Source organism: Mandrillus leucophaeus, unplaced genomic scaffold (assembly GCF_000951045.1).
Source record: "Mandrillus leucophaeus isolate KB7577 unplaced genomic scaffold, Mleu.le_1.0 Scaffold659, whole genome shotgun sequence".
NCBI lineage: Eukaryota > Metazoa > Chordata > Mammalia > Primates > Cercopithecidae > Mandrillus > Mandrillus leucophaeus.
Genome location: NW_012107130.1, coordinates 1,587,811 through 1,606,342, shown reverse-complemented (window position 1 = coordinate 1,606,342; position 18,532 = coordinate 1,587,811). Strand labels below are relative to the sequence as shown.

The following is an 18,532-nucleotide window of genomic DNA, read 5'->3' as shown; positions in this document are numbered from 1 at the left end:
GGTTTCACCATGTTGGTCAGGCTGGTCTCAAACTCCTGACCTCAGATGATCCGCTTACCTCGGCCTCTCAAAGTGCTGGGATTACAGGCATGAGTTACGGCGCCCAGCCCCAAAATACTTTTTAAATAAGGTATCTTTTTTTCTTTAAACTGTTGTGGGTATTTTGTCATATGGCATATTTTTTAAATGGCTTAAAATGCTGTTGTATTATTCCAGGTTGCCATATGCTGGGTGAAATCATGTATTGGCATTTCAGTTATTCAGTTACACAAGAATTTCCCATTTCAGTCATTGATATGATTGTCTATTTTATTTATGTATTTGTTGGGCTGGACTGCTGTTTTATCTTGCATCTTGGATGTTCTTCACATTATCCTGTTTGTTTTTTCATCAAAGCAGGAGAAGTCAGAGTCCAGTCAGGTGCATTAGACCCAGTGTTCTCGGTCCTCTTAAAAGAAAAGGTATGTAGCAGCATGGTGACTATAGTTAGTGCTACTGTGTCATATACTTGAAATTTGCTAAGAAAGTAGATCTTAAGTGTTTTTACCACACACATACAAAAGGTAACTAGGTGAAGCAAAAGATGTGTTAAAAACTTGACTGTGGGCTGAGCACAGTGGCTCATGCCTGTAATCCCAATACTTTGGGAGGCCAAAGCAGGTGGATCACCTCAGGTCAGGAGTTCAAGACCGGCCTGGCCAATGTGGCGAAACCCTGTCTCTACTAAAAATACAAAAATTAGCTGGGCGTGGTGGTAGGTACCTGTAATCCCAGCTACTCGGGAGGCTGAGGCAGGAGAATCACTTGAACCTGGGAGGCGGAGGTTGCGGTCAGCTGATACCGCACCACTGCACTCCAGCCTGGGCAACAGAGTGAGACTCCATCTCAAAAAAAAAAACAAAAAAACCTTGACTGTGATCATCATTTCACATTATGTACATACATCAGATCATCACATTGTATACCTTAAATATATGTAAATTTGTTTGTCATTTATACCTCAGTAAAGCCGGGGGGGAAAAGAAAAAGATAAGCATCACGCTTCTGGTCTTAAACCTAGCCAAGCTTGAATTAAAAACTAGAACTCCCGTCTGAAATGAGCTAACAGCATTGCCCTCTTGTGTTTTAGGGAAACTCAAAAGTATTCTTCCGAATGTTTGCTCTACTGATTTTCAATTTTGTAAATGAGTTATTTGATACATCTGTATTTTCTTATACTCCATAAGTTTTATTCATATATTCATTATCATTATATATTCAAAAAATTGCCTCTCAGTTATCTAAATATGAAAGAGATGCATAGTTTATAAACTGCAGAAATATATGCTAATGCTGTATCAAACATCCATAAATGTGCTATATACTCAAATATAAGGTGAGGTTTACCCCCTCATCAAATTATGCCTCATCAAAGCAAGAATTGCCTTATATTCAATTCTGTAGTTTTTTATATAACAGGGTGCTCTCAGTTACCTTGTTTTGAACCACAAAGCAGTAGGCTAAAATAGTTTAGTATCAATCAACACTAGTGCTAGATGCTTATAAAGGGCACCTGATGGCATCTCTTTAAAAAGGCAACACAGGTCTGTAATCCCAGCACTTTGGGAGGCTGAGGCAGGAGAATTGCTTTGAGCTCAGGAGTTTGAGATCAGCCTGGGCAACATGACAAAACCACATCTCTACAAAAAATACAGAAATTAAGCAGGCATTTGGTGGCTTGTGCCTGTTGTCACAGCTACTTGGGAGGCTGAGTCTGGAGAATTCCTTGAGCCCAGGAAGCAGAGGTTGCAGTGAGTCGAGATCACAGCCTGGGCCACAGAGTGATACCCTGTCTCAAAAAAAAAGCAACGCAGGTTTTTGTCTGTTTTTTGAGACCACATTTCACTCTTGTTGCCCAGACAGGAGTGTAGTGGCGTGAGCTTGGCTGACTGCAACCTCCACCTCCTGGGCTCAGCGATTCTCCTGCCTCAGCCTCCCGAGTAGCTGGGACTAGAAGTACCCACCACCACGCCTGGCTAATTTTCTGTATTTTTAATAGAGACAGAGTTTCACCATATTGGCCAGTCTGGTCTTGAACTCCTGACCTCAGGTGATCCACCTGCCTCGGCCTTCCAAAGTGCTAGGATTACCCCACCACACCCAGCTGGCAACACAGGTTTATTCATTATTCCTGGGGATATGACTACACGATTGCAAGTGTCAGGTGTCATTTTAAACGAGTCTTAACAATAACTTTTTTTTTTTTTTTTTTTGAGGCAAGATCTCACTCTGTCTCTCATGCTGGAGTGCAGTGGTGTGATCTCAGCTCACCGCAACCTCTGCCTCCTGGGTTTAAGCGATTCTCCTGCCTCAGCCTCCCAAGTACCTGGGATTACAGGAGTACGCTACCATGCCCAGCTAATTTTTGTATTTTTAGTAGAGACAGGGTTTCGCCATGTTGGCAACGCTGTCCTTGAACTCCTAGTCTCAAGTGATCCACCTGCCTGGGCTTCCCAAAGTGCAGGGATTACACAGGTATGAGCCACCACGCCCAGCCATTAACAATAACTTTTTTTTTTTTTTTTAATTGAGACGGAGTCTTGCTTTGTCACCCAGGCTGGAGTGCAGTGGTGCGATCTTGGCTCACTGCAACCTCTGCTTCCTGGGTTCAAGTTATTCTTCTGCCTCAGCCTCCCAAATAGCTGGGATTACAGATGTGCACCACCATGCCCAGATAATTTTTGTATTTTTAGTAGAGATGGGGTTTTTGCCATGTTGGCCAGGCTGGTCTCAAACTCCTGACTTTAGGTGATCCACCCGCCTCGGCTTCCCAAAATGCTGGGATTACAAGCATGAGCCAACCGCGCCTGGCCAACTGTACTTTTAAAAGCAATTCAGCAAGTGGTTTCTTTGTGCAGATCACGTTCAGGGCCAATAAACAGACCAACTTTTCTAATGTTAGGGGTACAGGTATTTGTGGCTTTGAAAACTTTCCAGTCATAGGATCATACACAGATTCCAAAAGTGCTGTGTTTCAAACAACTTAAAATTAAAGATCTTGTGCTCTGGAAAATCGTTCCTGATATGGTGACAATATTTGTATTTAATATATAAATTTTATCTTTATAAACAGTTTTTCCTCAATCTTGTAGGGAGTTATTTGTAGTCCTAGGAATGTTCTCAGTAGCTAGTAAGTGAAAATAACAGTTGGAAATAAAGCTATTATTGTTGTTATTATTACTAACTTAAAATTTGTTGCAGGAAGTTGAAGGAATTAGCATGGTAGTTTAGTTTTACAGCTATTCCAAAATACACCAGCAGATGGAGGAATTCTTTGCTCAAAAGAGCTAAAGGCTTTTACTAGTGAGGCAAACTCAAAAGCCCAGCAGCAACTTTTAAAAGCTGCATATTAAAGCATGGAAAATAACAACTTTTGCAGATTTTCAGCAATTTTCAGAATAGTCCCAGAGGAAAGATAACTAATTGATAACATGGACAAAATGAATGTTGCGTTTGTTCTTGCTTAATCTTTTTTCATTCTAAGAATCTTACACAGTTTTAAGTTCAAAGTTACTAATTTTCTACTGGAGTATAGACAGGCTCATGAATTAAATTGTCTTGAACATTCCGTTTTCAAGCTCAGATGAAGAGCTTCAGAACCAAGGAATGTATATGTTTTAAATAACATCAGAGCCTGATTTTAAAGGAGATTATTCTAACTTAGGGTTTTACTTTTTGTACTCCTGGTAGCAAAATGTTAGGCAGTATCCCTGTTGGTGCAAAGTTTTTCTATTAGCAATTCCGAGAAAATCTGTAAGATTGAGGTGGTCAGTACAATAAAAATTTTGTGAATTGAGTAAGATTTGCTTTTGATTACAGATGTATTTTCAAACTTATCTTTTTAATCTTCATTTTCATTAAATAGTGTGAAAGCAACTTTTTACTTATACACTACTTATCATTTTTTAACCAGTTTGACACCATCTTAGGAAATGTTCAGATATCAAAATGTATAAAACCAATAGGCCTTGCTAACCATGTAGCATACAATATTCACTGTGAGTGTCCGCTATTTGGGAATTCTTTATCTCTACTGTGGTCAGCCTTGCTTCATTTTGCCTGATGCAGTCAGTGTTCTACTGTCCTATTAATGTGAATATGTCCATAGCACGCTGTGGATAATGAGTGAGAAGCTTTTTAGGGCTGCCGACTTTTTGGTTGAGTTTATGTGGAAGCATATTTCTTCCACGTTAAAGCACATGGGAAAGTAGTTTTAAGCAGTGGTTTGAAGAAGTATTCTGAGCTTTGGTTAAACAAAGGTCATCCTATTTTAGCACCACGCCTGTATTTGTAAAATTGTTTTATAGTAGCATCATCTCTTTCTGTTTTAGGTGAAATGGAGACAGAAAGTCAGCCCAAGAGACTCTTCCAAGGCACTACCAATATGTTATCTCCAGATGCCGCGCAATTGTCTGATCTCAGTTCATGGTAAAAAATGAAATAAAATGAAAAGTATATTAGAGTATAATCCATTTTAAAAGAGCCACATGGAAAGTATATTGGGATAATTTAAAATATTTTCAACTTCTTATCCATGCTCCCACGAAGGGGAAATCTCTGTGGAGGATAATGTGAAAAAACAGATTATTTTAAAGTCAAGAGCATTTCGTTTGGAAATGTATATGTCTTTCTGACACCTTCGCTTTCGTTCCCAGCTCCTGTTAGGTCAGCCTGTCATTAGTTGCCAATGGTGTGGCAGTGCCAACTGCTGGCTGGTGTGAGAAAGAGTCTCTGGGTGGCTGTGGGTAATGTGTACTGATTGTAGCTGCTCTGCCTGCATTTTGTATCCAGTCCTTTCAGCTTAGCAGAGAATAGTAGGATTCTCTTAAGCATAGTATTCTCTGATTAGCATTATCTATTGTTATCTTTTTGAAAATTATGAAATATTTTGTCACAGTGCTAAGGTTTCATTTTTATAATAACATTTCCTGATTCCTACGGTCTAGTCACACACATGTTTTTAAAATCTTACTCATCCTAGTTTAGGTCTTTAAGGGCCTTCAGTGTTTTCATGAGAACGTTAACTTCTTTTCCTATACCTGAAGTTGAGCACTTGAGTGCTTATGTACATGTGGGAAGGAAGGGGAAGGAATAAGTAGCAGTGACCAGGTAATATTTTGAAATCTTTCAGTATGTTCTGATCAACTCACTGAATACTTGCGTAATCAATTGTGTACTGTTGTTCAGAATTTTTTTTGTTCCCTGAGTTTTACAGCTGAGGATTTTTTTTTTTTTTTTTTTTTTTTTTTTGAGATAGACTTGCTCTGTTGCCCAGTCTGGAGTGCAGTGGTGTGATCTCAGCTCACTGCAGCCTCTGCCTCCCAGCTTCAAGAGATTCTCCTGCCTCAGCCTCCCGAGTAGCTGGGACTACAGGCACGGGCCACCATGCCTAGCTATTTTTTTTTTTTTTTTGTATTTTTAGTGGAGATGGGGTTTCGCCATGTTGGCCAGGCTGGTCTCGAACTGCTGACCTCAGGTGATCCCCCTCACCTCGGCCTCCCAAAGTGCTGGTATTACAGGTGTAAGCCACCGTGCCTGGCCTGAAGGTCTTTTTAAAAAGCCCACGAGGTCACTCACTTTAAAAATAGCAAGATCATACCCTCTAAATGGAAAAAGTGTATAAGCCACTTATAAGCTATAAAGATGGACGATCCCTTCTTCCCAAATCACTTATTCATTGTTCCATGTGAAATAACCTGTACTTCTAGTTGACCAAGAAGTCACAGATTATTCTAGTTTGTTAGTCTTTTTGATCAGTACTATTCTAACCTTGGAACAGATAGATGCCTTTTAGAATTGTTCTAGCTATTTTCAACCCCATGGTCTCTTTTTTCCTCTCATCTCTGTATGTCCTTGCGACTTCAGTGTGCTAATTTTGGTACAGAGTGCCTTTCCAGGTATGTAGATGATGGAAAAGAGAAAACTTCTGAAGCTTGTCAAGAGGACTATTGGGTGAAACTCTATCCTTAGTGGAAAGTGCATATCACTTTTATGGCAAAGTGTTTTAATATAGGCACATGACTATAAATAGGTTTGCTTACCTAGTTACTAACCAAGTGACCAAGTTAAGTAAAATATATGACAGCATTTTACCAAGCTGAAAACATACAGGGTGAGGTGACTTATTTTTATATTGTCTTTGGCTGACAGTGCAGGATGCGTAAAACAGGTTCATGCAAGTAAGTAAGAAAGGAAAGAGAAGGTGCAGTATTTACGAAGGGTCTTCTCTCATTGTCCAGACATTTATTCCTCTGAGCAGCACAACCTAAACCATCTCTAGCAGTGGCTATTGTGAGGCTTCTATTTCCTTGTCACTACTCCCCTATCCCGTAGACCCATGAATGGCTAGGAGAGCCCTGGAAATGTCAACATTGGTGATGAAGGAAACTTTTATTTTATTTTAATTGTTTTGAGACAGAGTCTCGCTCTGTTGCCCAGGCTGGAGTGCAGCAGTGCAATCTTGACTCACTGCAACCTCCGCCTCCCGGGTTCAAGCGATTCTTCTGTCTCAGCCTCCTGAGTAACTTGGATTACAGGTACGTGCACCACACCCGGCTAATTTTTGTATTTTTAGTAGATATGGAGTTTCTCCATGTTGTCCAGGTTGGTCTTGAATTCCTGACCTCAGGTGACCCACCCACCCTGACCTCCCAAAGTGTTGGGATTACAGGCGTGAGCCACTGTGCCTGGCCAACTTTTGATTCTTAAACATAAAAAGCTGTTGTGGTGCGGTGGCTCATGCCTGTAATCCCAGCACTTTGGGAGGCCGAGGCAGGCAGATCAGGAGGTCAGGAGATCAAGACCATCCTGGTTAACACGGTGAAACCTCGTCTCTACTAAAAATACAAAAAAAATTAGCCGGGCATGGTGGCAGGTGTCTATAGTCCCAGCCACTCAGGAGGCTGAGGCAGGAGAATGGCGTGAACCCGGGAGGCGGATCTTGCAGTGAGCGGAGACCGCGCCACTGCTCTCCAGCCTGGGTGACAGAGCGAGACTCCGTCTCAAAAAAAAAAAAAAAAAAAAAAGTTGTTGCTTCACACAAGAGACACTTGCTTTATTCACAGCCACTCATAGAGTGTCAACAAGCCAAGTGTGGTTCAAGTAATCTGCAAAAGAAATCTGTTACTCAAAATTCACAAAACTAAGTGTCAAAGATAGTTAAGTCATTAAACTTCCAGATGATGTTTTTAGTCAGTTTGCAGCAATTGTACTTCTGAGGTTATTAAAGCTTAAAATTGTGCTGAGACTTTGGGAACACCTTATATATTAATGATGCTGACATTTTTTGCCTATAATTAAGAGATTTTTAAATATGATTTATTTCTTTTATATAAAAACTGGATCCTGGCCAGGCATGGTGGCTCACACCTGTAATTCCAACACTTTGGGAGGCCGAGGTGGGCGGATCACTTGAGGTCGGGAGTTCAAGACCAGCCTGGACGACATGGTGAAACACCTTCTCTACTAAAAACACAAAAACTAACCGGGCGTGGTAGTGCATTCCTGCAATCCCAGCTACTCTGGAGGCTGAGGCAGGAGAATTGCTTGAACCCGAGAGGCAGAGGTTGCAGTGAGCCAGGATCGCACCACTAGACTCCATCCAGCCTGGGCAACAGAGCGAGGCTCCGTCTCAAAAAAAAAAAAAAAAAAATCTGGATCCTGCTTTTGCGGAAACTTTTTTTTGAGACGTAGTCTTACTCTTGTTACCCAGGCTGGAGTGCAATGGTGCAATCTCCACTCACTGCAACCTCTGCCTCCCGGGTTGAAATGATTCTCCTGCCTCAGCCTCCCGAGTAGCTGGGATTACAGGCATGCACCACCACACCCGGCTAATTTTGTATTTTTAGTAGAGATGGGGTTTCTTCATGTTGGTCAGGCTGGTGTCGAACTCCCAACCCCAGGTGATCCACCCGCTTTGGCCTCCCAAAGTGCTGGGATTACAGGCGTGAGCCACCATACCTGGTCTTTTTTTTCTGTTGTTGAGACAAGATCTGGTCTATTGCCCAGACTGGAGTACAGTAGTGTGATCATGGCTCACTGCAACCTCTGTTTCCTGGGCTCAAGCCATCCACCCACCTCAACCTCCCGAATAGCTGGGACTACAGGTGTGCACCATCTCGCCCAGCTAATTTTTCTGTTTTTGTAGAGACCGAGTTTTGCCATGTTGCCCAGGCTGGTCTTGAACTCCTGCCCTCAAGTGATCTGCATGCCTTGGCCTCGCGAAGTGTTGGGATTACAGGCATGAGCCACTGCACCCAGCCTCTTTTATCTCTTTAATGCAGTTTTATTAATCAGAATCAGACATTCATATTCTTAGAAATGGGGCTAGAGATAGGAATCTGGCTGTGTTCTGGTTTCTGCTACCAAGGTTGGCAACCTACTTGATAACAAAACTAAGGAATCTGTGCTAGGCTTGATAGGGCTGTGGCTAATTTTTTATTTATTTACCTACCTGCTATTAATCTGATAGAACTCAGCTTATTGACTGAACAAGGCACAAAGTGGTTGAGCCAGATGGGGTGATAACATGAATCAAACCGAATATCTTAGTTTTGTGATTACTTTTATCATTGGATGGTTTTAATGATTTGCTATTTTAATGAAACTACAGAAACAACTGCCCTCTATCTTTTAGAGAGCAGAAAAAGGATCAGATCGTTAGATGTTATCTTGTCATTTAAATATTTATAGTTTATTCCCTGCCCCACCCAACAAAAGGAGAGATGGCTTTTATAGCCTTTAAAGTTTATATACTAGATAACAATCTTTAAAATCTGACATCTTTTGAAGCATAAATTAAGTTTGAAATTTGAGTGTGGACCCATTTGGAGTTTGTGTCCAGTTAGGCATACTTTTTATTTCTTTTTTTTTTTTTTTTTTTTTTTTTTTTTTTTGCTAAATGAAAATTCCCAAATCTTTGCCAACCAAATCTAGAGGACATTATCAACCATAAGGCAGGAGTTATGTCATTCTGCATTTAATCCTTATGGACATCAAAATTTGAGCATAACTCAGAAGTCTACCTTTGCCTGTGCTTTGATTCTTTCTGCATGTTGGGAGCTCTTAATCTGCTCTTCATTCTGTTGGGAGTGAGACTGTGTGTGTCTGCAGCATACTATATAAAATAAAGGAGTTTTCAGGGCTGCTGGCCATACGGTGACGATTAAATGATAGTGTCTGTCTTTTTTATGAAAGGAAAACTTATGAATTTTCTTACCCCGTGCATCAGTGTTAATGTGATAGTTTTAACACGTTTTTTTGTTAAATTGGTCTTAGTGGTTCTAACACTATTTTTAATGTTATATGTGTCATGCCAAAATTTCATGAATATGTGACAAGTACAAAAAATAAGTTTTAATCATTAATAGGAATGTGTATGTCTGTACACATCTCTAAAGTACACATGTATACACACACACACACACACTTTAGAGATGTTTATGTGAGCAACTTAGACATCTGTGCTGATAGTTTAAAACTCCTGTCTACCTTCACCATAAAAATGAGCAAGTTAAAAACAAAACAAAACACTCCTGTCCTCAGCATGACTGCGGACTGATATTTAAATATGTGATCTTAAAAACTTAGAGGTCATTCAGAAGGATGATACTAGGACCCTTAAGCTAAGATAGTAGAGACCAGAGAACATGCCATATATATCAGTTTAACCCACAGCAAGGGGTGTGGGGATGCCCTACAGTCATACCTTATACCAAAATCTGTGCTAGGCTTGATAGGACTGTGACTCATTTCTAACGCATTTACCTGCCTGTCATTAATCTGATAGGACCCAGCTTATTGACTAGACAAGGCACCAAGTGGCTCAGCCAGATGGGGTGATAGCATGAATCACACTGGACATCCTACCTTTGTTATTACTTTATCATTGGACTCTTTTAATGAGTCACTCATACTTCATCCTTAGTTTTTCTAGACAGAGGGCATTACCTTAAGTCATAAGTACTTTTGGTTGTGTGGTTCAAATATTGCCTCAATATGTATATTCAGTGGCTGGAACGCATTCGTTCAGTTTTGATTCAGGGATTCCTGTGTCCAATTTGAATTGTCTAGATCCTTTTTTACTATTGTCTGGCTTTCGGCCATTAGTGTAAGTAAGGCTCATTAGCACTTCCATCAGAGCTTAAGCTAGGAAAGAAAGATGAACTCAGATTAGTCCAGACCTCGTTGCTTTTAGAAGCTCTGGTAGAAGAGTTAATAGTAGACTCTGTGAAAATTACTTTTGTGCAGTGATGTTGCTGTGGGTTAAAAAATCATGTAAGTCTTACTTGACATGGATAGAATAACAATGAGTGATTTGTGACGTGAAGTCTCTGCTTCCATGACCATGAGTAATTGTGCCAGATTAATTCAAACGGAAACTAGATTTTAGTTAAGTGAAAATGTCTAGTTAAAGATTTACCAAGTTCTGAGTCTAAATTGCAGTGGAGACTAAATGTAAGTGTGCTATTTTCTGTTAATGAACAAAATTATATACATTTATATTTTAATAATAGGGAAGACATTCTGAAATGAAATGTTCAGGGCTTTTTTTTTCTGATCCTCCATTAGCTTATTTCTCTTAAGGTAATCAGCAGTGTTAGAAGTCAAATTTCACTGCATGAGTCCTGTTGTGTGTTTTTGAATGAATACAGGATTCACCCAAGCAGGCAGGCCTTAATTACAAATGGAATCTTTTAACCCAGGACTCACCGTAAGTCTGGTGGTTGGAATAAAGAATTCTTTATTTATATTCAGATTATCTGCTTGGTGGCCAAGTGTTAATCTAAGCCCATTTCTTCCTGCCAAGTGGCATAGAGCGTGTCCTTCGGCTGCCCGGCCAATATGTGCTTTAGGAAAGTAAATTCATTTTAATATTACTCTAGGCAAAAAGCTGCAGAAGGAAAAATCGCATATGTTCCAAAGGCAAATAGAAAGGTCTTTTGATTTTCCAGTGTCTTGGATTATCTGTGCAACTTCCTTTCAGTAGTTTGAGTAATTCATATTTTAGATCCATTTCGCCATTTGGTTGAAAAAATATCAGAGCCAGCTAAAATTTCCAAACTTCTTACTTAAAAGTGATATTATTAATGATGCATTTGACAGCAGTGAGTGTAGAGTAGGAGTAGTGTGGAATATACTGTTTCCATTTTTACTTTTACTTTTCTGAAGCCTATTTGTAGTCTGTCTCCACCTAAAAACAATCCACAAACAAGAGAATGAAATGACATTTCAAAGAAAAGTAGAAGAGTAGAGAAGCAAGGGTGGGGGCGATATATTTCATTGAGGGTAGTACAGGGCCCAGAAACTTTCCAATGTACCATAGGTTACTTTTAACACTAGAAATACATTAACTTGGAAATTCAGAAAAATGATAATATTAAAGACTCCCAACATTTTCGACTCAGCATGTTAGACTGGAATGGGCTTTTTCAAAGGAGTTAGAGACCAAAGTTAAAACTAGAACCCGTGTTTCCTGATTTCCATAACTCCTTCTCCAATTCTGTGCTTTTTTCCTTTTCAAAAATAAAAAGTGTGTAAATTCTAAAACTGCCCAATTACCTCTCCCGCTTTGTCTGTCACTGTCTTTTCTTCACTCTCTATACCCCAGCCACAATAGTCTGCTTTTGTTTGGTTCCTAGAACTATCCTTGCTTCCTCCCAAATCTTAACTAATTAATGCCTGCTCATCCTTCAGATGATAGCACATATCATCTCTGGGGAACCTTTTCTCATTCCTCCAAATTAGATTAGGTTACCCATGTTATATATTCTCATAGCCCCTTGTATCTTTCCTTTATCACTTTTATTGCAAATTATAATTACATATTTATTAGCATGGTTATTTGAATGTCTGTCTCCTGCACAATACTGTAAATTCAATGAGGGCTGGGACCACGTCTGTTTTAAACACTGTTGTATTTCTAATATCTAGTGTGCTTCCTGCACTTGGCAGGCACTCAGTAAATATTAGAATAAGTGAATGATTGAATTCAGGGCAAATAGAAAGCATAGATCTTATTATTTGATTGATAGAAATCAAAGCCAGAAAGGCAGCTTGATGCCAGACTGTAAAAGCTCTCATTTCCCTGCTGAAGTATGGAGCCAGATTCATGAGTCAGGCCAGGTTGATGGTTGGGAACAGTGAGCCCCTGGGCTGGATAGGGAAGGAATCCCTGGGCTGGGTATAGAGGTTCTTGATGTCCAGATCTGGAGTTTTACTGGAAGGATAGGAACAGGTGCCAGTTGTCAGGATAAAGAGGCAACAGACAATGGGTACTGAGACCATGAGTGTAGATTATTCATTGTAGAAGCTTAACTGGAGAATAACTGAAGGGATCAAAGAAACGGACTCTTCTAGAAATAGACCTTTGGGTTTTGAAAGCAAGAAGAAAGGAAACAGTGTAAGGAATTATAAATGGCATAGAATTGGAGGGGGAAATCATTTAAAAATGTGTTTGAATTGAAGGCCCTTTGGGAGTGGGGAAGTGATCAACTCTAGGGGAGTTGAAAGACTTTGTTTTAGAGTAGAGGAACTATGAGGCAGTGTACTTGATCGAACACCTCTGATAGTCCGAGTATGGTTACCTCAGTAAGTAACTACTCCTCTTGCTTCAAGCCTGATGGGAAGATAAAAAGATAAACATAAGGATAGAAATTTCTTGAGCTGAAGTGAAGGAACCTCCCTCCCAAAAACCATGGCATGTCAAGAGGAACATTTATTGTAGGTTGGATGGTCTGGTGCCTCCAGGGGGGACAATCAAATGATACAGGACCTCGAAGAGTCTTACTTTGGATTTTTGTGGCTTTATAATGTAGTATATTATGTAGTTCATTGCTGTGGCTTTATGCTTTTTTATTATTTACAAGTGATCTACTGATTTGTGAGCTCTTGAAACTGTGTCATTGCATGTTACGTTTACCCTGATAGTTGCATTTGCTTATAATTCTTTTTGCTTTGTCTTCAGTTCAGATATTTTGGATGGCAGTAGTAGCAGCAGTGGCTTATCCTCAGACCCACTGGCTAAAGGCAGCGCTACCACAGAGTCTCCAGTAGCATGCTCCAATTCATGCTCTTCGTTCATCTTGATGGATGATCTCTCACCCAAGTGACTTAACCATTTCTGATTCAACGTTTTAACTGCTGTTTCCTACATAAAATGTTTAGTGGGGAACACAGAGAACTTTGATCCATAATGAGGATTAAAGTTTTACAGATTTCACCCATTCTGATGCTATTATTACTCTTTGGCATCTCTCTTCTCCAAAGTTCAATTTTATGAGCCTAATGACCTTAGCTAATAATCTGGTTTTGCTGATCTCATTTTGGATTTAGTGATTAAATCTCAACTGCTCATTTTTGATTGCTTAGAGGAATTTTTTTTTCCTTAGTGCCTCAACACCTATTTTGAGTTTATACATTTAAGAAAGGCACTGATACGTATTGCCTTTAATGGTTCTTTTCCGCAGCAGTGATACGACAGATTTGATCAGAAATTCTCTTGCTTGAGAGATTTTTTTTTTGTTCTTTGTTGACTACATAGTTTCAAATCTCTATTTCATGATAATATATAAATTGCTTTTAATTATATTAAATTTTTATTTTTCTGCATCAGCTTAAAGTACATTATTTTGTTTCCCTTTCCTGTTTGAGCCGCTTACGCCATTTCTCACAGAGGGGAAGAAATACGTAGTTGCTTTCATTACCCTTATTGCTTCTTTGCTGTTGGGGTGTGTGAAGTGAGCATTGATTTTAGTGCTGAGAACGTAAACGGACTTACAGGATGCTTGGATTAGTCACCACAGGTTCTTATGACTTTGCTACCACAGTTGATATATTTCTCCTCAAACCTGTTGCCCTAAGGAATATATAAAATATTGTTGATATTTCTAGGTGGTGTTATCAAGGAGAAGAAATTCCTGCCTTGACCAGATGTGTGGAGCACCTACAAATGAATGAATAGTTATTTACACACAAACCACTGTGTACAAAAGCGTCCATGGAGCTGTCAGTGTCTCGGGTGGCATTATGAGGCCTCAGGTGCCTTGGGGTACATTGTCATGCTATAAGGGATGTATATCATAAGGTATGGTGGAAGAGGGGCCTTATGTGTATGAATGCCACATACTGTTCGTGTTGCTGCTTTTTTTCCGATTCCTTTTTGTCATTGGATTTGTTTGTTTTGTCATGTGGTGTATGGTGTTTCAGTTCATTGTGTTGCCGCCAGAATCAGAGTCCAGTTCTTGTTCATACTGCCTTATAGTTATTGTGTTGCCGCCAGAATCAGAATCCAGTTCTTGTTCATACTGCCTTGTAGTGAGGGCAGTTTAATATCTACAAATAAGCTTTTAGGAGCTGAAGAAGTCAATGTGATTGTGCGTTCTGCTTTTAAGAAGCTGTTTCAGCTATGAACTGTGTACATGCTATAAGTGTGAGGTACCATAAGTTATTTAATTTTTAAAAGAGGAAACTCCTGAGTGAGCTGTTTAAGAAATCTGAGTGTAATCTATTGTTACGTTATTTATAACTAGGTAAAATGTCTGTCGTGATAGATTTCTTTTAATGTTCAGATATTGTGGTTGGGTTGTCTATATTTAATATGCAGATTTGCCTGCTGGAATCATCATAATCCATTTTAAAGTGAATGTAAGAAATGAAAACTACTGCATTTGTGTCTTTTGAAGGCAAAGATCCTTGGATTTTAAAGGAAGATTATGTGCTTTGAAGGCACTCAGAGACTAGTAATAGCATATGGCTTGAAGGGAAACCCATTCTCTTTCAATTACAAGAGAGTATCACTTAGCGTGCAGTAGTTCTATTATAGCATCTGATGTGTCCTTTATTTTAAATTGTAACCATAACAGCCATTAATGGCTTTATTTCTTGTATTGCTCTCATCTGGGAAAAGTCTACTTCTTCAAACGTAACAAATATATCTATTATGAAGCTTGTCCCCTAGTATGCCATTATAAAGAAAAAATTCTTCGATGGTATGCAGTGTATCTATTCTGTTTGTAAAGGATCATGTCAAAATGTTCTGCCTCTATAATGATAATAGATGGTTTTGTCTTTCAGGAGATTTATCCACCTACTGTCTTCTTTGCCTTAAAGGGACACTTGGCCGTCATTTTTAGACTTGAACTTAACACTGTTAAGAAATAACTGAAATATGATGGTACTTACATTAATTTTTGAAATTCAATGGTGGGATAGAATTAGGTCAGGAAATGGAAATTGTTCCAATGGTGTGAGAACTAGGAGACAAGATGATTCACTTTATTATTTAAACCAAGCTTCATTTTTAGTTTTTGTTGTTTAAATGAACTGGAAAGTTAAGTTTTTGCAGGGATTGTTTTGAAATAAAGAGATATGCTAACTCACAGATGAACTTTGTTGATAAGACCCCTTTATTTTTATATAAAGTCTAATATTTGAAAAGTGATTGTTATAAAGTAAAATTCTTTCTTCCTATTCTAATATATATCATTTATTTCAGGCTTCTATTTGAAAACAGGTATAAGAGATGATATGATGGAACCCTATAATGTTTTTTGCTTGATTGACTTATATAATCACTGCTTCATGATTACTGCTTTTGGAATAATAGGAAGTTTTGTGAAATGCTGGTCTTGTGTATATCTTAGAATGCAAATTTAATAAAGTGTGTATACATGCATAAAATTTACTAATGTTTTAAAAATCTGTCCTTTGTTCTTATTAATAATCATTTTCTGCCCTTATATCCCAATAGTTTATTCTCTGTGTCTAATTGCAGGTCAAGCTTTGAATAAAAGGATATCAGAAACACAAAAGAACTAATAGCTATGTTGAAGCTGGGGCTGTTTGCCAAAACGAAGTGAAACCTCTCCACATAATCAAATTCTCAAGAGTATTTTGTAGAATTTGACAATTTAGAAGGTTCTTGCCAGGGTCATACATCTTTCTTCCTCGTTTTCGATTTAGTTTATCTTGTTAAATTTTTTACATATTGATAAGCCTCTATAAATTATTTTTAGAACAAGATTGGGGTGAATAAACAGACAAAAAGGTCCGGGCACGGTGGCTCACGTCTGTAATCCCAGCACTTTGGGAGGCCGAGGTGAGCAGATCACGAGGTCAAGAGATCAAGACCATCCTGGCCAACATGGTGAAACCCCGTCTCTACTAAAAATACAAAAATTAGCCGGGCATGGTGGCGTGCACCTGTAGTCCTAGCTACTCAGGAGGCTGAGGCAGGAGAATCGCTTGAATCCAGGAGGCTGAGGTTGCAGTGAGCCAAGATTGTGCCACTACACTCCAGCCTGGTGACAGAGCGAGACTCCGTCTTAAAATAAACAAAAAACAAACAAAAAAACAAACAAAAACAGGCAAAAAGCCTTTTATGTATGATTCAGATTATTAAGTTTTATCTTCAGTTTCTTTTTTATTTTTTATTTTTTTTGAGGCAAAGTTTTGCTCTTGTTGCCCAGGCTGGAGTGCAGTGGCACAATCTTGGCCCACTGCAACCTCTGCCTCCTGGATTCAAGCAATTCTTCCTGCTTCAGCCTCCTGAGTAGCTGGGAGTACAGGCCCCCGCCACTACGCTTGGCTAGTTTTTGTATTTTTTAGTAGAGACGGGGTTTCATCATATTGGCCAGGCTGGTCTCAAACTCCTGACCTCAGGTGATCTACCTGCCTCGGCCTCCCAAGGTGCTGGGATTACAGGCGCGAGCCACCACGCCTGGCCCTATCTTCAGTTTTTAAGAAATACATGAACTACTTTATTTTAAAATACATTTTGGGCCGGGCGCAGTGGCTCACACATGCAATCCCAGCACTTGGGGAGGCCAAAGCGGGTGGATTGCTTCAGGCCAGGAGTTTGAGACCAGCCTGGGCAACGTGGCAAATCCTCGTCTACTAAAATTACAAAAATTAGCTGGATATGGTGGCATGCGCCTGTAATCCCAGCTACTTGGGAGGCTGACGCTTGAACCTGGAAGGCAGAGGTTGCAGTGAGCTGAGATCGCACCACTGCACTCCAGCCTGGGTGACAGAGCAAGACTCTCTCAAAAAAACAAACAAAAAGAAAAACAACTTTACATTTTGAAATTTGAAATAATTTCAAACTTACAAAAAATTTGCAAGAGTAGCTCAAATAACTCCTATATATCCTTCACCCAGTTTCCTCAATTGTTAACATTTAATCACATTTGCTTTGTCTGTCTGTCTCTCTCCTATATATGCACTATCATTCTGCTTCTCCCTGTGTCTCTCTGTGTGGGGGGGATGTGTATATATATATACACACACACACATTTTTTTTCTGAATCATCTGAGAATGAATTGTAGTTACAATGCCCCATTGCCCTTACATGCTTCAGCGTAAATTTCTTAAAGACAAAGACATTCTACATAACCACATTGTAACTATCAAAATCAGAAAATTAACTGACACAAAACTGCCATTTATTAGTGGCTCGCACATGTAATCCCAGCATTTTGGGAGGCTGAGGTGAGAGGATCGCTTAAGTCCATGAGTTTGAGACCAGCCTGGGCAACACAGCAAGACCCTGTATCTATATATTTTTTTAAATAGATTTTTTTAAACTGCCTCTAATCTACAGACCCATTCAGTTTTTGCCTATAGTTGTGATAATGCCGTTTTTGGCAAAAGGGAAGAGATCGTTTTTTTTTCTTCTAGAGGAAGAGGAGACTTTCTTATCTTAGTAATTGACACCCTCACCCACTCAGCTACTCAAGCCAAGAACCCAGGAGTTAACCTTGACTTGTTGCTTACTTTCATTCCTTGCATGTAATTCTTCAGCGTGACTTCATTCTGTTTCTGAGATATATCTTCTTGCCCTTGTCAAGGAGGAACAATACCAGACATAGTTAGCAAGACAGATTTTATTCAGACTACTTCAGTAGGGGAGAGACCCCTGTTTCTTCTGGAGGAGGCACATGGTGTTACTTTGTCCTGTTACTAGTGATAACCTTGATCCCTTGGATAAGGTGGTGTCTATTGTCTTTTTCCCATTGAAATTAAAGTATTTTGTGTACTTTGAGACTACAAATATCCTGTTTCCTCATTAAACTTTGACCCCCTAGTTTTAGCATTCATTGATCTTTCTTGTCTGATGGTATTATGATGGCTGCCTGATAGTATCATGATGACTACCTAATGCTGGCTCTAATTCCATCATTAATTTGTTAGTTGACATTCTACTGTAAAGAAGAACACACTCTCCTCCACCACTTTGCATCAGTGTGGACTCATGGACTCCCGTTTTAGTTAGTGAGTTTTAATTCATTACCATGATTGTTTTGATATTCAAGTTGCCTCAGATTTGGAAAATGAGGGCCCCTCCAACTCGTCCCTGTGTCCTTTGGACAAATCCCTATCAGTTTCTGAGCAGTTTTTTACTTTTCTGACTCAAGATGTCCCAGATTCATACTTTCCTTGCCCCAGCCACTGGGATCAGCCATTTCTCTAAGTAGCCCCTTGATTCCTTTTAAT

The 18,532-nt window shown here is 39.5% G+C and overlaps 1 protein-coding gene across 6 annotated transcripts in view; it reads left to right on the top strand.

The window, feature by feature from the left end:
* The window catches only part of FAM122B (family with sequence similarity 122B), a 33,737-nt gene extending 18,016 nt beyond the window's left edge, over nucleotides 1-15,721 (top strand). For 2 of the 6 annotated variants that reach the window (XM_012001328.1, XM_012001330.1), the window contains 3 exons: nucleotides 400-461; nucleotides 4,371-4,467; nucleotides 13,004-15,721. In XM_012001328.1, coding sequence (XP_011856718.1) covers nucleotides 400-461; nucleotides 4,371-4,467; nucleotides 13,004-13,148 — 304 coding nt within the window. In that variant the 3' untranslated portion in view covers nucleotides 13,149-15,721. Of the gene's footprint in view, nucleotides 1-396; nucleotides 462-4,370; nucleotides 4,468-13,003 lie in introns of all 6 variants that reach the window. The other 4 variants (XM_012001327.1, XM_012001332.1, XM_012001333.1 and 1 more) reach the window with 3 other exon arrangements.
* The last annotated feature ends 2,811 nt before the right edge of the window (nucleotides 15,722-18,532 follow it).